Source organism: Solanum verrucosum, unplaced genomic scaffold (assembly GCF_900185275.1).
Source record: "Solanum verrucosum unplaced genomic scaffold, falcon-dt-bn FXZP01000154.1, whole genome shotgun sequence".
Classification (NCBI taxonomy): Eukaryota; Viridiplantae; Streptophyta; class Magnoliopsida; order Solanales; family Solanaceae; genus Solanum; species Solanum verrucosum.
Window position 1 is genome coordinate 660,581 of NW_026020217.1, and position 25,277 is coordinate 685,857.

A 25,277-nucleotide genomic window follows, 5' to 3' on the forward strand; every position below is an offset into this window, starting at 1 on the left:
ATGTTCTAAACCAAACTGAATTCAGAAACTAACTGAGCTGAAAACTATATAGATTTGTGGTGAGTTACAACACAATCAAACCCGAATGGGGTGCCTTAAGCAACAGAGGACAGTAACTTTAGTTTCTGACTAGCATTAACTTAGTATATTTTGAACGTGGTGCCTGCTACCTCCAAGAAGTCGTTTTCCGTGGGCAAAGAGAATCTTGCTGATCCTACATTGTTTGTCTAACGAGGTCTAGAGGGACATAAAAGAAAGAGTGTCTAATTCTGCACTAAATTGCTTGCATTTCAACTCCTTGAGTTGGCTATGGCAACCACCATTGTAAAACTTTTGGGAAGGAACAGATGCGCTTTTGTGAATCGTGCTCAAATGACTCTAAAACTTGAAGTCCATCGAGCATGAATTCATCGAACAGGATGCTTTCAAGAAAAGTGAGCTTCTCCTAAAATCAAGTTTCTGTTAGCAAGAAAGTCCCAGTTTTGTTCCTTTCTGAAAAGCCTATATGTGAGTCTCTCCTCATCGTGCAATATATTGATCAAGCTTGGCCTATTAGTCCCTCCTTCCTTCCTTATCAGTCAAGTGCAAGTTATAATTCAACAAATTACTCTTATGAATGGACTAATAAGATTGTTTGTTAATCTTATTTAAAGCATAGCACAACATGTTGATCCCCACCTACAATATTGTTTATTTGGTAGATACAACTTATGTGCAAGAAGCATCAAATGCTGACTGATATTTCATTAAAATAGAGTGTTGAACTCTTCTTATTAGTCATTCCTTCAATATTAGTTGTTGAGGAAGCCAGTCATGGCAACAGGTAGTGTAAAGCTTCTAGGTTCATGGGCAAGCCCATTTGTGAACCGCGTTGAAATAGCCCTCAAGATAAAGTCTATTGAGTCTCATGAGCTTATACAAGAAAATGTGTTAAACAAAAGTGAGCTGCTTCTCAAATCCAATCCTGTTTACAAGAAAATCCCAGTCCTGATCCACGACGAACAGCCTATCCGTGAGTCCCTTGTCATTCTTCAGTACATCGATGAAGCTTGGCTTAATGGTCCTTCCATTCTTCCTTCTGATCCTTATGATCGTGCCATAGCACGATTTTGGGCAGCCTATATAGATGAAAAGGTGAAGACTTAATTTCATTTGTAACTTATCAGAAACAACCTCTCTACCTCTAACGTAGAGGTAAGGTTTGTGTACGCTCTACCCTCCTGAGACCCCACTTTGTGGGACTACACTAAGTATGTTGTAGTTGATTTTTTAACTACTAAGCTTGATATGTTGTTTGTAGTTATTTAGTAACTGAACGTTACCATGCTTGAAAAATCGTTTAGATGAGTAGTTAAGTTCATCAAATGGTTGCAGTGGTATCCATTGGTAGCGGAGTATAGGAACGCAGAAGGAAAGGAAGCAAAAGCAGCTGTGGTGGAGAAAATGTCTGGAGGAAATTTGCTGCTGGAGGAAGCTTTTATTAAGATCAACAAAGGGAAATCTTTCTTTGGTGGAGATAGAATTGGTTACGTTGACATTGTTCTTGGTAGTTTACTCGGATGGGTAAAGGTAATCGAGATAATGGATGACATGAAGATATTAGATGAAACGAAGTTGCCTAGCCTAGCTGAATGGGATGAGAGGTTTTTCTCAGACAAAGCTGTAAAGGATATCATTCCACAGCCTGAGAAACTTGTGGAAGCTTATCAAAAGTATATCGAGATGAAGAAAGCTACCTCAAATTACTAATGCCTCTGATTTCTTTGTCTGTGCTTTGTTAAGGAAAGTGTGTCTCTTCCTAGATCTTGTTTAAACAGACGAAAAATAAAAGAAGTTTGTTGTTATTAATGTACTAAACAAACTCTCCTCGATAGAGATTCGTACATGTTGATCAAACAGAAATAATCAAGTTACATGAAGTCCATTGAGCATGAATTCATCGAAGAGAATGCTTTCAAGAAAAGTAAGCTTCTCCTCAAATCAAGTCTCAGTACTCTTCCATGCTGAAAAGACTATAAGTGAGTCTCTCCTCATCATAGAGTACACCGATGAAACATAGCGTAATGGTCTCTCCATCCTTCCTTCTGATCCTTATGAACGTCCCACTGCCCGGTTTTGGGCAGCCTATATTGATGAAAAAATAAAGGTTTTAGAACAGTAATTTGATTTGAAGTTTACGGGTTCCTACAACGATCTCAAGTTAATATACAATAATAACTGTGTCAAATCAAGTAGATTTCTTGATATATACAGAGGGTGTGGGATTAAGATACATATTTGTTTATCATAGTATTAAAATAAGAGCACTAAAATACTAATTTGATGGTACCATTATGCTGGATGAATAGGAGAAAACAAAAAAAGAAAAACTAAAACTGATGTTACAGAATGATAATGTAGTTTTGGAGCTTTATGGTCTATAAGATGCCTTTACAAAGGAATAGATGCCAACTAACTTCTTGGTATTTTAAGTCAAATTGTACTTAAAATAATCATCCAGCTAGAGTACAAACTATAGTACACATGACATTTTGGCAATCGATGTGTATGCAGTGGCGGATTCAGAATTTTAAATTAATGGGCGCTCGCTATATTTAAAGCATATATAGTACAACATGTTGATCCCACCTATAATATTGTTTATTTGGTAGATACAACTTATGTGCAAGAAGAATCAAATGCTGACTAATATTTCATTAAAAAAGAGTGTTGAACTCTGCTTATTAGTCATTCCTTCAATATTTGTTGTTGAGGAAGCTAGCCATGGCAACAAATTGTGTAAAGCTTCTAGGTGTATGGGCAAGCCCGTACGTGAACCGTGTTGAAATAGCCCTCAAGATGAAGTCTATTGAGTATGAATTTATACAAGAACATGTGTTAAACAAAAGTGAGCTGCTCCTCAAATCCAATCCTGTTTACAAGAAAATCCCAGTCCTGTTCCACGACGAAAAGCCTATCTGTGAGTCCCTTGTCATCCTTCAGTACATCGATGAAGCTTGGCTTAATGGTCCCTCCATTCTTCCTTCTGATCCCTATGATCGTGCCATAGCACGATTTTGGGCAGCCTATATAGATGAAAAGGTGAAGACTTAATTTCATTTGTAACTTATCATAAACAACCTCTCTACCTCTAACGTAGAGGTAAGGTTTGTGTACACTATACCTTCCTCAGACCCCACTTTGTGGGACTACACTAGGTATGTTGTAGCTGATTTTTTAACTACTAAGCTTGATATGTTGTTTGTAGTTAATTTCACGTATGATAACTGAACTTATTATTTAGTAACTGAACGTTACCATGCTTGAAAAATCGTTTAGATGAGTAGTTAAGTTCATCAAATGGTTGCAGTGGTATCCATTGGTAGCGGAGTATAGGAACGCAGAAGGAAAGGAAGCAAAAGCAGCTGTGGTGGAGAAAATGTCTGAAGGAAATTTGCTGCTGGAGGAAGCTTTTATGAAGATCAGCAAAGGTAAATCTTACTTTGGTGGAGATAGTATTGGTTACGTTGACATTGTTCTTGGTAGTTTACTCGGATGGGTAAAGGTCATCGAGATAATGGATGAAATGAAGATACTAGACGAAACAAAGACGCCTAGCCTAGCTGAATGGGCGGAGAGATTTTGCTCAGACAATGTTGTAAAAGATATCATTCCACAGCCTGAGAAACTTGTGGGAATTTATCGCAAGTATCTCGAGGTGAAGTAAGCTACCTCAAGTTAACAATGTTGCTGAGTTTTTCTTTGTCCGTGCTTTGTTAATGGAAGTGTGTCTCTTCCTAGATCTTGTTTAAACGGACGAAAAATAAAAGATGTTTGTTGTATATTTATGCTTCGTATCAAAAATACTACGTTTAGTTGAACTCGTATCATCTAAGCTTCATCCCCCTTTGAATATGTCTAAATAAATTTGCTTCAAAGAATGTATTCCACATGCTGATATAGGCCTGCAATGTTGTGTGTGACCATGTCAAAGTCATCTTAGTATTTTCTCAATTTAGTCCCAATCTATTGCTTTCTTGTTTCACAACAAAAAAGCAAGGCAAAACACATATGCAGACCCTTATATTTGTCCCTAATTTTCATTTTGACACTCCAACTCAACTTTGTTCCATTTTGGCAGAGTGTGTGCATCACACTTTCTCTAAGAGAGTGAAAGACAAAAAAAAGTATTTTTTAAAAAAATAATAAAAGATTACCCTTCAACTCTACTTTTTTTTTGTACCATTTAACACAAAAATACTAATTTTATGATTTCTTTATTTCTATATATGTTATTTAACTGCAATTTTACATTTTGAAAATCGGTGTTCATTCGTTATTTATTGTAAAAAAATTAAAATTGTCGGATGATCATTGATATTTTTTATAAAAAAAAGTAAAAATTTCTTTTTAAGTGTTTCCCCATATTTTGCGTGAAAAATAACCGACGAAAGTGCGTCGATTTTCTTTCTTAAGAAAATCAATAACAACCCAACGAAGTCTATCGAATTTCAATATTTTTTTGTAGTGTTATTAATTAGCAATGAACATGAGTTTTTTTTACTCGTATTTAGTTGAATGAAAAATTAGAAAGTTGATATTTGAGTTAGTCCAAATCGAGAAGATATGGAAAAAAAATATGTGATGTTATTTAATTTAATTAATTGTTTAAAAAATAAAATCAACACACTTTCGTTGATTATTTTTTCACACAATAATGTCTGATGATGTTCATTTTTAAAAATCAACATCATATCTTTTTTTTTAAAAAAAATAATAATAATGGATGAACATCATTTTTTAAAAATAAATTTTTTTAGAGTTTTTGTACATTATTTTGTTAAAAAATAATCGACGAAAGTGAGTTGTTTTTTTTAAACAATTAATTAAATTAAATAACACCACTTTTTTTTTTCTTCATATATAGTGTATTTGGACTAACTCAAATATCAGCTTTCTAATTTTTCATTTTACTAAATACGAGTAAAAAAAACTCATTATCATTGCTAGCTAATAACACTACAAAAAAATGTTGAAACTCGATAGACTTCGTTGGGTTGTCATTGATTTTCTTAAGAAAGAAAATCGATGCACTTTCGTTGGTTATTTTTCACGCAAAAATATAGGAAAACTCTTAAAAATAACTTACTTTTTTTATATAAAAAAAATCAATGATCATCCGTCAATTTTAATTTTTTACAATAACTAACGGATGAATGCCGATTTTTAAAATGCAAAATTGTAGTTGAATAACATATATAGAAATAAAGAAATTATAAAAATATTATTTTGTGTTAAATGGTACATAAAAGAAATATAGTTGAAGGGTAATCTTTTATTATTTTTTAAAAAAAATACTTTTTTTTGTCTTTCACTCTCTTAGAGAAAGTGTAATGCACGCATTGTGCCACATCACTTAGAAGTACCAAAATGAAGCATGAAAATTGGAGTTGAAGGGTTAAAATGGAACAAGGTTGAGTTGGAGTGCCAAAATGAAATTTAGTATTCTATGTTTGCTTAAAATTATAATCGTTTGGCACGCAGGATAAGGTGAGATATTCCAAGATTAAGCCTGAGACAAATTTATACCATCTACCAAACACATTATAAATTTTATTTCCCATCCAACTTGCAAATTATTTTATCCCATCTCTCGGGTGGGATAAATTAGTCTAAGGATTATAAATCTCAGGATAATTTAGTCTGCATACCAAACGACCTAAATAAATATTCAACATTAGTGTGATACCACCTAAGTTCTTACTTCTTAGTAAATGTCATTCTTGGAGTGAATTACTAAGTTGCCAAAGCATATAAATCTTTGATCATCAACATTGTGTTTCATTAAACATTTGTATCCACCTAGTAAATTAACAACAACAATTTAGTCATGGCAACAAGTATTGTTAAGGTTCTAGGTACACAAGCAAGTCCATTTGCAAATAGAGTTTTAATTGCTCTTAATGTCAAGTCTGTGGATTATGAATTTATTCAAGAAGACATGTCTAATAAAAGTGAACTTCTTCTTAAATCCAACCCTGTTCATAAGAAAATCCCAGTACTCATTCATGGTGACAACACTATTTGTGAGTCTTTAGTCATCGTCCAATACATCGATGAGACGTGGACTAATGGACCCTCGATTCTTCCTTCTAACCCCCTTGATCGTGCCATCGCTAGGTTTTGGGTTGCCTACATAGATGACAAGGTATTACTTTCAACAGAAACTATTTTTTTTGTCACATTAAAGTAATCGAACTATGTAACTTGCTCAAACAATATCAATAACCGGATGCACTAAGTTGTTGGATGTACGTACAAGTCCCACATTGATCGTTAAAAAAAATGAATCTACATTTTAGGTGTAGGATACTTTTAACAATGTGAGGCATTTCAAGGAAAATCGTTCAGACTTGACTCAAAATGGACAATATTAAAGAGTACTTTTGGTTTGTTCTACTTCTAACCAACATGAATGATCATTATTTGGTTAGTCAAAATTCTTTTATTTTTCCAAGCTAAAAATTAACGTTCCGATCATTTGTATTTTTTCGAGCAATTTATTACATAGTTCAATCACTTTAACGTGACTTAAAAATATAGCCTTGTACATAAGTAAACGTACTGTTATAGTGAGTAAAGTTCAATTACTTTTATGACAAGACGAACTACACTTGCAGTGGTTACCTTTGATGTCTGACCTTGGAAAAGCACAAGGAGAAGAAGCAAAATTAGAAGTACAAGAGAAATTACAAGAAGCATTGGTGCCTTTAGAAGAGGCATTTGTTAAGTGTAGCAAAGGGAAATCTTTTTTTGGTGGTGACAATATTGGTTACATAGACATTACTTTAGGGTGTATTTTGGGTTGGATAAAAGCAATAAAAATTATGTTAGGAATTGAAATATTTAATGTAACAAAGACCCCTGGATTGGTTAATTGGGGTGATAGGTTCTTGGAAGACAAATTTGTTAAAGGTGCTATGTTGGAGCCAGAGAAACTTGTTGAGATACTAAAGTTACATTTGGCCAAAAGAGAGGCTAATAATGCAAACTAAAGGATGATTTCTTTTTGGGTAATAAAGATTGTCAGACTATGTTCTTCACCTGTTCGGACTTTTCAAAAATGTTGACATGTGTGAAGGATTAATATGCTTGTTTATTTGGCTTCACAAAGATCAAGATTGTAAAGCCAATTAATATGCTTAACTTATATACTATATATCTTATATCTTAACATGTGATCATGACGCTAGCTGATTCAAGTGAAATTATTGTTTCCGACTCGACCTATGTAAATATGTTAAAAAGTAAAGTATATACGTATAATAAGATCACATACGTTTTAAACTCACTGACTCTAGATCTTGAATTCGTCTCTGTATCACACAAGTAAGATACAACTTATTGATTGATGAGACCATAAATCCATGGGACCATTTCTCGATTTGTGCGTGTCATCCTTGCGCAGGGGCCATGCTAATCTTCTCTGTATCGTTCCAATTTTATCGGATGTCCCCGAAGGGAGACTAGTTATTTGCAACCAAATTATCATATAACCAAGTAGTCAGTCAAATTTGCATCAGATAGATTTACTAAGGTGTAAAGCACTTCCTTTTAAGATTTTTTATATTTATACGTTTAGAACGTGAGACACCTGATTAAGAATAAAAGAAATTCAATCTACGATTTACAAAAGACAAACTAGTACCTATTACATCAATTTTTTATAAAAGTGAGATATTTCGAATTCATTTGTGACAATATAAGTAATACAATAAGTATATATATGTGACACAATAATGTTTAGCTTTATGAAAAGGTGAGTATATGTGCATCCTGGCATAGCCAAATGGAGTAAGTAGAAACAACCTTTCATTTTAGATGGAATGGGAATTATTTATATCCACTTTTTGAGTCTTCTTAAAGTTAATTTCAAATAATTCAATATTTCCTAACAATACCATGCCTAAAATGGTCTTTGTTCCTTTCGGGGAATTCAACCTCAGTTTACGATTCAACAGAATTCGATAGTTTGAAGTTAAACTTAATATATATATATATATATATATATATATATTCTTTTAGGATAATGAGTTGTAATATTATGCATGTTTTACATACTTTTCAGTAATAATTCATATAGTTAATTTGCCGAAAGTCCCTTTTTATTTTGTATATATTTGTGCTTTATTTTCTGGCTTTGTATTTTATATTAGATTTGTTGGGCTGTGTTTGCAACAAATTTTAAAGTGACAGAAAATAAATTACAATCACAAATAAAATATGAAGAAACATAATTTTATTCATCAAGATTGCGGGTACAATTCAGTTCCTCCCTTGATTCTACTCTCCTAAGATTTAACCATGATTCGAGGGCCGTTTGTAGCGTATTTCTCGAACTAGGATGATTTAGATTTGACCTCTATATGAATATTCCATCAATTTGTAGAATATTCGAGATGCCTTTTAAGGGAATTTAGTACCCTTTATATAGGCATAAACTAGGGTTTATAGTTGAGCAGCCTCCAAGAATTCTAATTGAAACTGAACACCTTCTAGAGTCCCAATTTGAATTGAACACGTCTTGTAGAGTTCCACAAAATTTCAATGTCTACAGGCTACTATTATTTTTTTCTTTTGATAGGCTTTTGATGATAATTTCTTGAATTGTTTGTCAAAAGTTGTTCCTTTTGTAATGTTGTGCTTTAATAGAGAAGATTTGGATTAGATTATGAAATGACAATTTCTTGTATTAAAATTACATATGCTTGAAGATATGTTGCATGAAGGATGAAGATCTACACAAAAATTGAAATTTTTTATTCAAAAAAATAGTAATTAAGTCGTAGGTCTCACACTATCTTTGTAGTTGTTTTTGATGGAATAATCTTAGGGAGGAGCTCATTTAGATAGATGAACACGGACTCCGAAAGAAGATAACTACAAACTAAGAAAGCTATTTGACGTCACACATCTATGTGACAACAGTTTGGTGATAGCTTGGGTTTAGCACCAAACGATTGTTTTATATATCCCTTGTATTCTCCAATTTGAATTTTCGATTTAGTTGCATGGTCTCTTCTAGAAATATTACCAATCCAATCAAATGAAATTGTTCAAGACTCACAATAACTTTTAAGAGATATGGAAGTACATTATATTGTATATCTTAATTAGTAGGAACCTAACATAGAAAGCCCCCAAGTTAAAAATTAAATTATCAAAATGTCCTTATAAACTCATAATATTTATGGACAAAAATGTAAATATACATTAATTGTAATAAATATTATCACATTCTATTTAACACTATTGTTATATATTTATGAATATAAATATAAATAAATATATATCATGAGTTGTATTTGATGTAGCTATTAGCTTTCTCTGATTTTCATCAGGCTCGCTTGTTATGTATGTACAATATCTTTAGATTATAGGCTTATTTTCCATTTTGGTTCTTGTTTTTATCTATCTAATAATTAAGATCTATAATTTAGAATATCGATTATTTCCTATACAATTTTCCTTTCAATTTATTTTTTTGCTTTATTCATTTTAATGTAGTATATAATCATATGTATTGTAGTGGTGTAGTGTTGTCACGAGCATGAACATTGAAGTATTTTTGTTGAAATGTCAGAAATCATTTTCACATATTTTGAACTTAACTATCAAATAGCTAGAAAAGTAGCACATTCATCCAACTTTTTTTTTTATTTTGTCTTTTATTACTCAATATGTGTTGCAATAATTTTAGATGATTATATAAAATCTTGTACAAAATAACTTGGGATACACGTGCAACGCACGCGTCCATAGACTAATATATATATATATATATATATATATATATATATATATGTGCGCGCGCGTGCCAAAACTTTATAAATTGAGTTGACTACACATTTTAAAGCGCTCACCCAACTCAAAATTTAGTGTCTAAATTATGAGTCATTAAGAGTATAAACAATAATGTAATATTGTTTGATTTAATATACAGTTTAAGAAAGTTTTTTTAAAAAAAAAAGAAAAAAAAAGATTGTGATTTTTTAACATAATATTTTTTTTGTAAAATTTGTGATTTTAAATATTTCATAGTATTTGTGTGAGTATAAAAATTTTCATCAAAGGATTAAAAGGAAAGTTTAAGTTAATCTTTTTTTAAAAAATAAATAAAAGCAGTCCCTCTTTTTTGTAACAAATTAAAAAGAAAATATTGTCAATGAGAAAAGTACTTTTGGGACAAGTGCACAAATAGCCTGTTTTGGGACCATATTTAAAGCTTAGCCAAAATTTATTACTCCCTCGGATTAAAAAAGAATGACTTAATTTGACTTGAAACGGGGTTTAAGAAAAGAAATAAAACTTTTTAATCTTGTGGTTCTAAATTAAAGTTATGTCAAATGTACCAAAATGTCCTTTTATCTTGTTGCTCTAAACATGTCACATGGAAAGTTAAAGTTAAATTGTTGCCAAAAATAGAAAGCGGTCATTCTTTTTTAAACATACTAAAAAGAAAATTGGGACATTCTTTTTGAAACAGAGAAAAAGAAACAGAGGGAGTATTATTTTTATATGTGTAAATTTAGCCATTTTGGAATAACCCCATATATAGACGGTTGAAGTTAAATAATAATAAAAAAACGCATCCAAAGTTATAAATTTATCTAATATTTATCATATTTGTGCAATTAAACTTATAATTTTTCGTTTGAACTTTAGACATACACATTGAAAATTGGCTACTTTGAACATTTTGGAAGCAAGCGAACTTCGAACATTTTTCTTTGATGTTTTAATATGTCAATCCCAAACTTTCAGTAAATTACATCTAATGACTTAAAATAAGCGACCTTGAACTTTGATCCTCATTTGCATCATGACCAAGTCTTTTAAGATAAAAAGTAAAAGTTATTATACTTGAAGTTTTTATATGGACAAGTGAAGTCAAAAGTTAAGACTATTCATTCAACGTCAAACTTAAAATGTTTTGAATTTTTTTTTTCTAATAGCTTTTAATTTAAGAAAAATGACTTATCTACCAAAACTCAAAAGTAGGGAAAACATTTTTCTAAACTCTCTTTCAACCTCACCACTTAATCCATCCAAACGCCCCTCACCCCCTAGCACCTAAAACCTACTACCTCGTAATACAACCTGCCCCGCCCCCAACCGACTTGGGACTCAACCCAACATTGCCTAGAGACCTGCCCCAAACTGGGAACCAACCCGAAACTTAACCCCAACCAAACCCTAACTCGAAATCTAATGCCCGACCTGAGACCCTCCCCCACTCGAAACTCGACCAGGACTCGTGACCCAATCACTCCTGACCGTAAATTGAGATTGGACTTGGCACCAACTTCAAACTCGATCTCATCCGAGACTCGACTTAGTTGGTTGGTGTCAGGGTCTGGGTGAAATTGAGGTCGGGTCTCAAATTTGGAATCGAATATCGAGATCAAGTCTCAATAGGGGTCAAGACAGAATTGTAAGGTCTCACGATCATAATTTTAAAAAATCAATTATAACTCAATAGAATCAAAATTGACTACCAAATGCAATTTCTTGTACTTTTCATCTTCAAGCTAGTTTGGATAAGAAATTTGCATTGTCCCCTTAAACTACATCATCAACACTTCTAAGAAGCACTATATATAATATACTTATTTTTCATATGATAAAGTAGTAATAAAACATTCTTTATATAGATAGAAACTACAAAAAAAAAAAAAACGTATCCTAATCAAGAAGCAGCATTGCACACCCAAACCAACAAGGAATTGTGGGAGAGGTTTTGAGTTTGAGTTCCCGTAGATATGGAATTGTCCTTATTAGAGAGCGTTTTATTCTCAATGTGAGACTTTTCAGCGCGAATTCAGATTTAGACGGCTCCAATGCGGATAACGAATACTGAAAAAAGAAAAAAAAACATTGCACACCAAAAAAAATTCGGACGCAGCGTCACTTGCCTAACTCCTGTTTCGTCGCTATCCCAAAAGCAAAACCTCCACGTTTTACTATTTTATCTTTCTATATACAAAAAAATCACCAAAATCAAGAACAAGAAGAACCCACCAACTTCAAGAAAATGGAAGAATTCAAAGTAGACAAATGGGGTTATCAAGTGAAGACTAGTTCTGATTCTTGCATATCTGCCATCAATTCTTACTATCATCAGGTACCCTTTTCATATTTTCTTGATTTTTATCAGTAGGAGTAAAAAAGATAAGATTTTTATCAGTATTGAGTAAAAAGATTAGATTTTTATTGATTTTGGGTTTATGTGAACTTTGATTCTTGAGGTTTGGTCAGGTACTTAGCTATGGAAGAGAGAGGTCAGTTATATTGGAAGCTCCTAAACAAGACCCAACTTGTGTTTTGGCTAATATTTTGGCTGCTCATTTTCTTTGCTCTGCTGATTCTTCGTGTGCTATGCTACTTCTTGAAGCTGCCAAGTCTTGTCTAGTACAAATTTTGCAACTTTTTTGGGTGCATTTTGGTTTGTCTTTTTGTATTTGGGAGTTTGGTTTTACTTATTTGTTGTTAATTTTCTTTGTTTAGGAACAAGCTAGCTTGTATGAGAAAGTGGTTTTTGAGGCAGTAAGTTATTTGATTTTACCTAATAGAGATGATGATGTGGCTGTTGAACTACACTTAAAGGTAGGTTCTTTTATTGCTGTTTGTTTTGTTTTTGATCTTATGTTCTACTACAATGGTGTCTTGTTAGCTTCTGATTATGATAGTTGTAACAGTTTCAATTAGCTAGTAAAAGGGCAGTCCGGTGCACTAAGCTCTCGCTATGCGCAGGGTCCGGGGAAGGGTTGAACCACAAGGGTCTATTGTATGCAACTTTATCCTCCATTTATGCAAGAGACTGTTCCCACGGCTGGAACCCGTGACCTAGTTTCAATTAGCTAGTATGCCCAATAAATCATAGTGTGTCAAAGTTTATCTCTCTAATATTCCATTTTTCAGAACCATATGATTGTAAATAGTTCTATCCATTCTTCTGTGTTAAGTTCTTTTGACAACTCCAATTATCATGTGAATCCCAGTTCAATTTCATCAGATAGTGACTGTTATTAAGCGATCTTTCGAGAATTCAAATTTGGTCTTCACTGAATCAGAAAATATCCTGTCAAGGAGTATCTGATTTTGTTGGTCTTTGGCATAAAATAATTAAAAATCTGTTACTTTAAAACCATAAGGATGTTGTATTAAGATGGACTTGTCAAAAAGAAAAGGACAAATAGTAGGTGGTGTCAATTGTAATCGTGTATCCATTTTAGTATCTTTATGAGTTTGCTTTGATAATCTCAGAATAATATCTTGATTGATATATGCATTGCCTATATGCAGCTGCTTAAGGATTTCCCAAGAGATCTGGTTACGCTAAAGCGAACTCAAGTGCTCTCTTTCTACATGGGTCGCCCTGATTTGTCTCTGAAACTTGTTGAACAGGTTCATACTATGTTGACTAAATATTGCCTTGACTTCTTCCTCTCCTAGACAACTTAAGAAACAAAAACAATAAAATAAATATGTAATAACTTGTATCAGATATAATATCTGGAGGTTTAATATCCATCATAGGAGTGACTAATGTAGTCATTTCTTTAAAAATGAGTTCAGATTCCTTTTATGCAATTATTCCTAGTAAAGTTTCTTTGATTTTGCCCTACAGGTCCTACCAGTAAATAAACACGAAAGTTACATTTATGGCATGCTTGCATTTGCCCTATTAGAGCTTGGTCGATATGTGGAGGCAAAAGAAGCTGCAAAGAAAGGCTTTGAGATTGATAGTGAAGATGCCTGGACACACCATGCTGTGAGTTACTCATGTTTGCAAGTTACTCTTTCCTTTATAGCTGATACAAGCACATTTGTGGTATTATACATGCTTGAGTTTACTCTGCAAAATTTATCAATTATAACTATTTCTATGCCTCAATACCAAACTAGTTGGATTGGCTCTGTCAAAAAGCTTGCTTATCCCTATATTTCCATGTAAGTATCTAACCAAACTAGGAAGTGGTTACAAAGGCTGCTGGCAAACACCAGACCAAGCTAGTGAAAATCTTCTGCACAGAACAAACCGTGTAATTGTACCATCAACCATTAACCTCTATCCCAACTAGTGAAATATCCATTGCACATAACAAACTTTTTATTGCTAGTCCAGTCATCATAATACTGCGGATAGTTAACAAAGGTCCCATTTTTATTCTTCCAATTTTCAAATTCCTATCCTATATGGCAGGCTATCTCTCATCTAATCATTTGTTGTCAATCCAGCTAGCTAACCTTATGTCAAAATAGTGCCGTTAATCTTACTGAGCATTTGAGGGAATCTCTTCCTATTGTTTTATCCTAGAAGAAAAACAATAAACATGGACATAATTTTTTATTGTGATTGAATAGGCTGTGTAGTTTGTATCATTTTGTTGGTGGAGGAAATGCATTTTATTCATTCACTGATATTCTAGTATACTATTTTTTTGCTTATTTTATCACAATCTCCTTGCAGCTCTGTCATGTTTATCAGTATGAGTGTCGTTTTAAAGAAGCAGTACAATTTATGGAGGAGTGCTCAAGAACCTGGAGTTCTTTGTCATCTTTTATGTATGCACAGAATCTGATAAAAGCACTCCTAGTTCGGTTCTGAATATAGTATTTTTAAAAGCTAACCATTAGGATATTGCAGGTATACACACAATTGGTGGCACGTTGCGCTTTGTTATATGGAAGGTCATTCGCCCATGGAAAAAGTAAGAGATGTTTATGATCAAAACATCTGGAAAGAGTTGGAAAGAATTGATGCTAGTCCATCCGAAGTAAGTTAGTTGTTTGTAGTCAAAGAACATTTTAGTTCTTTCAATATGCTGAGAGTTACATTTTTCTTCGCATGCAGGTGTACTTGAATGCTGTTGGTTTGTTACTCCGGGTATATCTACGAGGTGGGATTAATATATTTGGGGACCGTTTAAAGATCCTAGCTGATCGTCTGACAGATAAAGTGAGTTCAGGTGCAGAAGCATGTTAATTTCTCTTTTTAGGTTATAGGATAATTGCATGCATATTCATTCAAGTTGGGATATGTTGGTCCTTCCTACTTTTGAGATGTGAAAACTTGGGTAACAAGCTAGTTCGTTTAGCTAATCATCAAAGACTTCATGAAAAAATATGGAACAAATTTGATATACTTGTTCTTATTGTGAAATGGAAGGTGGCAATTTAAGTATATTTAACAATACATGCTTTCAGAAAGCTCCTCCGTAACCCCTTACTAAATAGTATAATACTGATGAAGAATATTTTCAATCAGTTGAGAAAATGGATTAATGACATGAATCGGGTTTCATTCTTTCAGTGTCATTTTCTTTTTCATGAATCATTTCCTTTCAGATTAATGTTAATGATACTTTGGATTGGAACTGTAAATTTGATCTGCATTACTATGAACTTCCATTTAGCAATTACATTGTGCGGTCCTCTTCCCCTTCTGTCTATACAATGTAATACAAACTAAATGTTCTGTGTCTTTGTGCTGCCACTGCTATATTAGGCTTTCTGGTATCTTGAATGGCACCTGGATGTATTGGTGTTATGGGCCCTATCCTGTACAGGTGAAGTTTCTAAAGCAGAAGAGTTACTCGAGGGTTTAAAATACAGGTCAGGACGGATTTAGCACTCTTTCCAATTTCATAAACCATGCTGTGTCCAACCACTCGCTCTGATAATTTTGTGCTTTTCCTGTAGAATTTCTGCCATGACCAAGAAAAAACGAGAATATATGCAGAGAGCTGTGCTGGTTTGTCCCTTTTTCTTTTTCTATTTACTAAATTCTGCATAACTTCTTGGAGAAGTACTCACACTTCACAGCTTCTTTCCTCTTTCAATAGCAAAATATTCTTTTTTATTTAATACTAAAAGATTTTCCTAATGCATTTTACTGTCTTTATAACTTAGGGCTTTTTTTTAGATCCAAAGGATTCATTTTGCTGCTACTTTAGAATTTAGATGAGGATCATGGTTTCTGAGGGAGATGAAAGCATATTACTGTTTAAACTTACTCCCGTTTTAATTTGTTTGTTTGGTTTAACTTGACACGCTAAGAAAGTAAAGAAAACTTTTGAATTTTGTGATCACTAAAGATGCGTAGACCAAAATGTCCTTTAATCTTGTCTCCTTAAACATAAACATGCCATGTTGAAAGTTAGAATAAAAGAGTTGCCAAAAAAAGGAAGGCATTCTTTTTAAAACGGACTAAAAAGGAAAGTAAGACAAACAAATTTTAACGGAGGGAGTATTGATTATTCTATTGCTTAAGATTCTCGTGCCTATCACATCTTACATTGATTCATTTAATAATCGTACGCTTGATATTTGATAGATAAAAACCGTTTCTTTCAATTTTTAACTTTTAATTCTTTCCTTATATTTTATTTTAGCTTGCAGAAGCATTATTCGAATATGGTAAGGGTGAAAATGAACGGCCATTGGAATTGCTCGGACAAACATTTGATGCCATTGACTACAAGGTAGTTTGAACATAACAACAAGGGGGACTTCTGTAGTTTATTTAGCATTATTTTTATATGTTTCATGAATGATTAGCAAAATACTACTTTGTGCAGATTATTGGAGCGTCAGACGAACAGCTTGACGTTTTCAATGAAGTTTGGATCACTATGTTGCTAAACAGTGGTCAGGCTACAAAAGGTAGATCATTTAGCTTCTATTTTGAAAGAAATTCTTTTAGAAGTTTCCGGGGGTGGTAGTGGTTTTTATTCCTGTAAAATGGAGTATGGCCTCTTTAAGAACATCAACAACAACATTCCCAGTGTAATCCCACAAATGAGGTCTGGGATGATTAGGATGTACGCAGACCTTACCCCTACCTTTGTGAGGTAGGAAGGTTGTCTCTAATAGACCGTCAGCTGAAAAGAGGAGTATTCAAAGTAGATTGCGAGAAAAAGTATGGTGTCTTTGATAAGGAAGGAAATTTGATCCTAGGATCTCTCTGCTACCCTTTAAACCTCACTCTTTGGTATACACTTATTTTTGTCTACTCTTAAAAGTTCTTAGTCACTTATCCTTAAGCTGTGGTTTTGGAACTCGCAGCTATTGAGGCAATAGAGAAGCAGCTAAAAAAGAGGGAAGGAACCCCATTCTTGTGGCGCCTCCTGGTATGTCTTGGCTCTCTGCTCCATAATTTTAGCTTCTAAGCTGAGTAGATTGTTCAGGAATAACTGCCCTTTTCACTGCCATCTTAGGATTAGCACTCCTTAACCAGGTGTTTCAATTGCCTCACTTAAGCCTTTATTCTTTTCTAACATGCTTCGACAAATCAAATCGATAATGGTCTGTCAATATACGTACCTCGTGGATTGCACATTCCACTATGAATTTACTGTTTACCTTGACTTTGTATCTCCAAATTCTGCAGTAAATTTGCAGTGTTTTATGTAATAATATGGAGGTAAAATGGAAAAATGTACCAATAAACAGTGTTCTTTCATGTACTTGTGCAAATTATAAGTATACGCACATTCCAACTATAAAATATCATATGCTTCAATGATCCATTTTTAATGCCCTCATAAGGTTTCTAAAGGCTTAAATTTGATGCTATCAAGTTGTAAGGCATAGAGTTCTAGTTGCATGTAGAATGAAAACTATAGTATATTGAATGAGAAGCTTTTTCTGTTCTTTTATTAGTTGATTTATGTATCGGATTCCATTCAGCCTACAATTGAGAATAATGATTGGCTCTATCTATAAAGATTTTGAATTAGTTCACAATGATCAAATTATAATTTGGTCTTGTTTCCACCTTTCTAGTCATTCTCGGTAAATCCTTGTTGATCTTTCTCTCCTCTTGCTCGACAAACCAACTTTTCAAGCCTTGATTTGTCCTCCGCGACAAGGAATTGGATTATAATGTATTACTGTTGCTTGTTGGTTCAGGAAAAAGGTTATTCATCATTGTCAAGAAACCAAGAAGCTATAGAAGCAGGCAAAAAAGCTCAGTCATTGGAAGGTGCATACTTCAATTAATCTTGGCAAAGGGATGATAACTATCCAAAATAAACTCTCTTCCACCTCTTAATGTTAGTGATTTTCACTTCTTGTATCCCTCTTTTCTCCTCTAGTAGAATGTGTAATAAAGTTTCTCCATGTTGTGTATTTTATAAGCAGTGTCCCCCAAGCCAATTCTATCGTTGGTGGTCGGAGACACTTGTAGGGAGAACAAGATGAAAACTCGAAAATCTTAAATAATCTCTTTTTTTCATAACGGTGATGTTCAGATCAGATTGTTGATTGTTGTACTTTAACTATTATTTTACCTAGTGTGCATGTTATCTTTCACCAGCACAAATAGAGAAGAAACTACAAAATCTTGAATAAATGAGTAATATTTTGATTTGGCAATGAAATGCACATGGTATAGCAGTTGTGATTGTGAGGGGACCTAACTTAATTGACTAGTAGATGTGCCATCATGTTGGCCAATAATGTTTGTACTATCTAACTCACAAGGTGACCTTACATTATTCCTTGTCCCTTTTGCCAAAATTACTTGCTAAAAAGTCAAATTGATCCATGTGGATGTTTCCCAAATAGAAATTCAAAACTTAGATAGCTCCAATTTTTTGTTGAAAATGACATGAAAATAGTCACTAATGGTAGTGACTAGTTTGTTTTGACTAGTAAAGCACATGCATTCCTAGAGCCCGTTTGAATTGATTTAAAAAAACAATTTTTAAATTAAAAATAAAAAGTCAAATTGAAAAATAGGGGGAGACGTACTTTTAATTTTTGACTTATTTAAAGTCATTTAAACTTATTTTAAGTTAATTTTGACCTTGCAAACGCTTTCTAACTTATTTCCAGTCATTTTAAACTTATTTTAAGTTATTTTTTATATTTGTCAAACACTTCCAAAAGTCAAAAACTGATTTAAAAATAAGTTTGACCAATTTATAAGTCAATCCAAACACCCTCTTAATTTTTCATAGTTCCCTTCAAATCTAATGAAAAAATATTCAACTAAACCTATTTAGTGTATACTTAAGGGACTATTTCGAACCTACCATCAAATATAAGGAACCATTTTTTTTTTTCATTTTCTCTCACAACTAGAGTAAATATAGCATCTGATGAATGCATAATATTTAGTGTCTTAAAACAATAATCAAAATTGCAAGTTCTTGTTTAAGCATTGAATTTTGAGTATTAACATCTGCAATTATTATCATAGCCAAGTCAAGAAACAAAAAGTAAATTCACAAGCAGTAAAAAAAGTGGGATATATTAACATTCCATTTTACCACAATCAAACAAATACTTCAACTGACACCTTTTCAGTCCAAAGTCCCCCCACCCCACCCATCCCACACACATGTACAATACACATTTACACTTTAACAGATGATTATTCAATGAGATGTTGGTACCTCAGAACCATACTATATCGGCTACCTCTCATCAACACAACTATCGTACACACAATGTGATCGTTCTATCTAATAACTGACTATTTCTAATCAGTATAGATATCGATTAACTCTGTCTACCAAATAATCGATTAATTAGTCAATTAGACCAATCCCATCAGGAACCACCATGTTACTAGAATTTGAAGTCCTCAAAATACCACCACTTCCAACTCCTCTTGTCCTTCCCCTTATCCTTCTCAATTCTGCCACCACATCTCTTGAATCAGGCCGATCATCCTTATCGGCCGCTACACAACGGAACGCGAGCTCAGCCACTGCGCCGACGCCTTCCATTGCTTCACCATCCACCACCAAAAAAGGGTCCACAACTTGCTGCAACAACCCCATTTGAATTCTTGAAACTACCATATCAGCCAATGCCATTTCCCTCTTCTCCCTCTTTTGGTCTACAGCTTTCATCCCTGTTATTAGTTCCAACAACACAACACCAAAGCTATATATATCACTTTTTTCGTTCAATCTAAACGACTTGTGATAATCAGGATCTAAATAGCCAGGAGTTCCTTGTGGACCTGTCCAAACTTCACTAGTAGAATCACCAGATGCTACTGATGTATCTGTGCATACTAAGAGTCTTGATAGCCCAAAGTCACCAACTTTTACCCTCATATCTTTTTCTACAAAAATGTTGGTTGATGTAATATCTCTATGAACTATAGGTGGAACAACAGAGAAATGCAAGTACTCAATTGCCATTGCAATTTGTAGTGCTATATCAACTCTTAAAGTCCAAGTTAAAGAACCTCTTTTGTACAAATTTTTGTTTCCATGTAGATGGTCAGCAAGAGTACCATTTGGAACATAGTCATAAACCAAAAGAAGCCCTCTTGGATCACTACAATAGCCATGAAGTTTGACTAGATTTGGGTGATTGATTGATGACAAAATCAAGATTTCATTGCAAAATGACTTAGTTGAAAAAGCTTTGGTACCACTGGGAGAATGCTTATGCAAATGCTTTACTGCAACAAGCCTACCATCATCAAGATTCCCTAAGTACACAGAACCAAATCCTCCATCCCCAAGTTTCCTCTTGTGATCAAAGTGATTTGTGGAGCTTTCAAGTTCCTCATAAGGGAAAACTGGTGGAAGTAAACTAGCTAATCGATGCCTACGAAGGTAAATGATAGTGGGATCTTCTTCTGAACCAGCCCCTTTACCTCTTGAACGAAAAATTAAAGATCCAATAGAGAAAACAACCAGAAAACACACAAATAGAAAGACCATTGACAACATAACTACACGATTCGCGCTTTTTTGTCCAATCAAAGGAGGTGAGTACCTAACTTGTGATGATGGAAAACATAAAAATGGTTTCTTGGGGTGTGAAGAATTGAATCCACAAACACCACTACTAGCTCTGCAAGTCCTACAGCTTGAAAAATATGAATCTTGTTCTTCATCCCATTCAACCTCAATCCCCATTTTCAAGAATTCATCAAGAAACCCAAGAATGTCACTTTGGCATCTTTCATCAGACTCAAAATGGTGTCTCAATCCACATTCATGCAGAAGCTGAAGTGGGTTCTTGATAAGTTTACATTGCCACGGACAGTGACTACAATTAGGGAGATTTGTGGGTGGACAAGGCCTAAGAGCAGAAAGCCTAGAACAAGATGAGTCAGAGACCTTAAATGGTGAACCAGAAAGGGAAATGGATCTATGGTGCAAAGAACAGTTCTTGAATTCAGTAGATACTGAGCTGATTTCATTTTGTGAAAGTGAAGCTGGAGAAAGAAGAAGAGTTGAAGAAGTAGACTCATAATGAAGCAAAGAGAAAGACAAGTTATTGATTGAAATAACAGCATGTGAAGGTGAACATTGGATTTGAAAAGAAGGATGACCACAACCAGGAGATGAAGAAAAAGGAAAAGGGGGAAAAGAAGCAAAAGGTGGACATGAGATTTCAGATTTTAAACAGCTATGAACTGCTGCTGCTGCTGCTGCTTCAAGAATGAAAACCAAGAACAGAAAGATTGAAAAAAATGGTAACAATGACATGATTATGCTGAACTCCAACTAGTTACTGAAGTCATTCAACAGCAAAATCCAACATAAAAGAAGAAAGATTGAATCTTTGGGGAGTTAAAGGGAAATCTTGATTTGGGGTTAAAGCAAAAATGCTAAAATTGACATGATTATGCTGAACTACTACTAGTTACTGAAGTCATTCAAAAGCACAATCCAACAAAGAGGAAGAAAGATTGAATCTTTGGGGGTTAAAAAGGGAAATCTTGATTTGGGGTTAAAGCAAAAATGCTTAAAATGACATGATTATGCTGAACTCCTACTAGTTACTGAAGTCATTCAACAGCAAAATCCAATAAAAAGGAAGAAAGATTGAATCTTTAGGAAGAAAATGGGAAATCTTGATTTGGGGTTAAACCAAAATGACATGATTATGATGAACTCCTACTAGTTACTGAAGCCATTCAAAAGCAGAATCCAACAAAGAAAGAAAAAGATTGAATCTTTATGGAGAAAAAAAAGAGAAATCTTTGAATCTTGATTTGGGGTTGAGATTCTTTAAACTATAATCACAACTGCCTAGGATGTTGGGTAGTAGAGAAGTGAGAGTTTGGGAGTGTGGGGGGTCTCGAGGTAGAGAGAAAAGAGGAAGGTCACGTGAACACAATAGAGAAGAAGACAAAACAAAACAAAAAATGATGAATTGTTTGATCATTGGTCCATAAAGGTATTTAAAAAAAAAGAATTATTTGGTCATTTTAGTAAAAGGAGGAGATAAGGGGGTTGGATTTTTCAAAAGAACGATCTTGAAGGAAATTTTGTTTGTTATTCTTCGTTTGTTTGGTGTGAAGTATAAGATATAATATTTCTAAAATAAAATATAAAATAATATTATTTTATATTTGGTTGAAGATCTTGGGTAGTTCTTAGATTATGGATTGAACATTGAATGAGTGGATTCAAATTTAATATTACAAATTTTAAATATTCAAAAAAAATCATATTTAGCTTTATCACGTACTTTTTTCGTTCATTTTTACTTGTTATTTATTCTTAAAATAAATTTTCATTTTTTATTTGTCAGCATTGTCATATCAAAAAAAGTCAATTATAATACTCTATGAAGTTTAATAAATTAGCATCCTACACCCCTATTTATTATAGTATGAAGTTCATTATGAAATTAATTCATTCATTTTTACTTGTCACTGTTTGACTTTATTCGGACAAAATAAGGGGTTTGGATTTTTTCAAAAGAAAGATCTTGAAGGAAATTTTGTTTGCTATTTTTTCGAAAAGAATCAAGAAATGTGATTTGTTTCCCTCCATTCAATACCTCGTAAATGATGAAAAGTCTTCCTCTTTCCCTCCACTCAACTCAAATATTTTAAACTCAATATATGAATTAAAATAATTATCAATATTTGAAAGTTAAAATTGAACTTTATAAATGATAATCAAGTTATTTTATTTTTAGAGTATACATTAGCATAACTAGCAACATAAAACTTGGAAATATTATTTGAGAATTGTTCATAAAATTTGTCATTTGTGACATTTAGCATGACATAATTTTTTAGAACTATAGCATTTTTTACCCAAAGAGCAACACCATATGGGGTTTTCAGTGAATCTAGAAATGGGATGCACAAATCCTCTTCAAGATTCGGTTTCATTTTTGTATCTTCATTACCTATATTTCTCGCTCGTCTCTTTCTCTCTATGTATTTGTATATATCGGATAGTAAAGATACATGTATTTAATTGTATTTTACTTGAAATCTAGTATGAAATTATTAATTGTTAAGACAATATGTAATTGTGATCAAACAATAGGAAGAATTAATAAACAGAGTAGGAACGTTTGTGTAATTAGGTAGTAATTGGACAAGAGGATGTTGCTCGGATGGTAAGCACTCCTCACTTTCAACTCGAAGATTATGAGTTGAGTCACCAAAAGAGCAAAAAATTGAGAGCTCCTAGGGTCTAAAATATTGTTAACCTATTGAAATTGGTACAAAGATACCTTTCGTTAACCTATTGACCATAAAATGCCAAGGTTAACCTTTGTGGCCCTTTGTTACCCTTATTCACAAACAACCCATTAATCGAATTAATTAGTTTTGTCATTTAATACGTCACATTTTGATTCACTAGAAAACTAATTCATCAAAACTAATTTAATTTAGCTCAAACCCAAATCTACCCATTAAATCACCCACCCATGACTCAACCAAAACTCCACTATTTGGAACGGTGTCGTTTTATCTGCAGATGCAGAGAGGAGAATTTCGACAAATATGGTGAAGGAGATCAAGGCGATGGAAAGGGAGTAAAAGGCGGGGATTGTCCGTTAATGTCCGTGAACGTGAATCGTTTCAAGTAAATTATAGGGAAAATGCAGAAGTACCCCCCTAGCCTATGCCCAAAATCCTTGAGACACACCTAACTTTTACTAAGGTCTTATCACCCCCCCAAACTTATTTTATATATAATATTCTACCCCTTTTCGGCCTACATGACACTATCTTGTGGGCCCAGCGCGTGTTAACAATTTTTTCAAGGATAGTGTCACATAGGCCAAAAAGGGGTAGAAAATTATATATAAAATAAGTTCGGGGGTAATAGGACCTTAATAAAGGTTAGGTGTGTCTCAGGGATTTTGGGCATAGGCTGAGGGTACTTATGCATTTTCCCTAAATTATATATAAAAGATTCAAAATATTCAGAGAATTTCATATCTAAAATTTGAAATTGTTTAAAGGTGATTTTAAATTGATCGAAATTAAATAGTACATACTTCATGTATAGTCTATTTATACCACGTAAATAATTCATAAAATACTTGGAAACCAAATACTAATGAATATTCAGGGGAATCATTCCACTTCCAAATTTGGGCGCCCTCCTACTCAGATGCCTCATATTAAAATAATAGCTGACAATTACATATTATTTTTGTATATTCACATATTCTATATATAATAAGTCACAATGCAACTATGATTGTAACTATCTTGTTAGCTTTCAATCAAAAGCTAACAAGATTTTTAGTTACATATTTATTATTTAGTTAAATAATAAATATGTTATTGTATGAGCTATTTATTACTCATTCTTTTTGAATTTGTTAAATTTTGATCTGACACATAGTTTACGAAAGTAAATTAGATTTTGAGAAAAAACATTAAGTGATACTTGAAGTTGTCCCAGATTTTCAAAAAGACACTTTAACTTTGCATGCGTCCTATTACCTCACAAAACATTCAAAATCACAATAAATACACATTTTTTACACAATATTTCCACTTTGGACAAAAATATCCTTCGAATGTGCAATTTCTTAAAAACAAAAAGTCGGATCCATTATTGATGTATTGAAGGATACTTTGGTAATTTCCTATGATGAATTCATTTTGTTTGTTTCTTTTACATTTATTTTACTATACAAAATAATTCTATAAAATATTATGAATCACGATAATTAATTACTTTAATATTTAAAAGATATAAAAATATATAAAAGATCTGATTGACTCTTCAAATTTTACCGGTGACACATAAATTGGGACAAATGAAATAATATATATTATTTGAAAATTTCTTAGAAGGTACTATAAATTACAGTAATTAACAACTAGAAATATTTCAAAGACAAAAAAAATTGATTGAATCTCAAAAAAATTTTAGTACTACATAAATTGAGAAAGAAGAAATGACCTCTATTATTTGAAAATGGCGTAAAAGTATTACAAATAACACAATAAGAATTAACAATTTAAAATTTTAAAAGACTTTAAT

General features: G+C 33.1%; 5 protein-coding genes and 1 non-coding gene across 9 annotated transcripts in view; 4 read left to right on the forward strand and 2 right to left on the reverse strand.

The window, feature by feature from the left end:
- LOC125830798 (uncharacterized) overlaps positions 1-18,283 on the forward strand; it is a 90,040-nt gene extending 71,757 nt beyond the window's left edge. For 2 of the 4 annotated variants that reach the window (XM_049509971.1, XM_049509972.1), the window contains exons 2-15: positions 12,066-12,163; positions 12,298-12,450; positions 12,547-12,645; positions 13,345-13,446; positions 13,670-13,813; positions 14,513-14,607; positions 14,690-14,819; positions 14,897-15,001; positions 15,551-15,657; positions 15,745-15,796; positions 16,437-16,526; positions 16,623-16,707; positions 17,110-17,174; positions 17,956-18,283. In XM_049509971.1, the coding sequence (XP_049365928.1) occupies positions 12,074-12,163; positions 12,298-12,450; positions 12,547-12,645; positions 13,345-13,446; positions 13,670-13,813; positions 14,513-14,607; positions 14,690-14,819; positions 14,897-15,001; positions 15,551-15,657; positions 15,745-15,796; positions 16,437-16,526; positions 16,623-16,707; positions 17,110-17,174; positions 17,956-18,045 (1,407 nt within the window). In that variant the 5' untranslated portion in view covers positions 12,066-12,073 and the 3' untranslated portion in view covers positions 18,046-18,283. Of the gene's footprint in view, positions 1-12,065; positions 12,164-12,297; positions 12,451-12,546; positions 12,646-13,344; positions 13,447-13,669; positions 13,814-14,512; positions 14,608-14,689; positions 14,820-14,896; positions 15,002-15,550; positions 15,658-15,744; positions 15,797-16,436; positions 16,527-16,622; positions 16,711-17,109; positions 17,175-17,955 lie in introns of those variants that run through there. The other 2 variants (XR_007443162.1, XM_049509973.1) reach the window with 2 other exon arrangements.
- On the forward strand, positions 814-1,749 carry LOC125830696 (glutathione S-transferase U17-like). Its single transcript, XM_049509875.1, has 2 exons — positions 814-1,134; positions 1,375-1,749. Exons 1-2 carry the CDS (start codon positions 814-816, stop codon positions 1,747-1,749), a joined length of 696 nt encoding a protein of 231 aa, XP_049365832.1.
- On the forward strand, positions 2,697-3,706 carry LOC125830803 (glutathione S-transferase U17-like). The gene is made up of 2 exons (XM_049509976.1): positions 2,697-3,081; positions 3,350-3,706. The coding sequence occupies exons 1-2, from the start codon at positions 2,764-2,766 to the stop codon at positions 3,704-3,706; spliced, it is 675 nt and encodes a 224-aa protein (XP_049365933.1). The 5' UTR covers positions 2,697-2,763.
- Positions 5,870-7,034, forward strand: LOC125830697 (glutathione S-transferase U17-like). The gene is made up of 2 exons (XM_049509876.1): positions 5,870-6,187; positions 6,660-7,034. Exons 1-2 carry the CDS (start codon positions 5,870-5,872, stop codon positions 7,032-7,034), a joined length of 693 nt encoding a protein of 230 aa, XP_049365833.1.
- LOC125830839 (U6 spliceosomal RNA) lies at positions 7,402-7,506 on the reverse strand. The gene has a single exon (XR_007443165.1). It is a non-coding gene; the product is annotated as a U6 spliceosomal RNA (small nuclear RNA).
- A 1,001-nt stretch (positions 18,284-19,284) lies between the features above and the next one.
- On the reverse strand, positions 19,285-21,679 carry LOC125830790 (LEAF RUST 10 DISEASE-RESISTANCE LOCUS RECEPTOR-LIKE PROTEIN KINASE-like 1.5). Its single transcript, XM_049509964.1, has one exon. The coding sequence runs from the start codon at positions 21,507-21,509 to the stop codon at positions 19,581-19,583; it is 1,929 nt and encodes a 642-aa protein (XP_049365921.1). The 5' UTR covers positions 21,510-21,679; the 3' UTR covers positions 19,285-19,580.
- Positions 21,680-25,277: the final 3,598 nt, after the last annotated feature.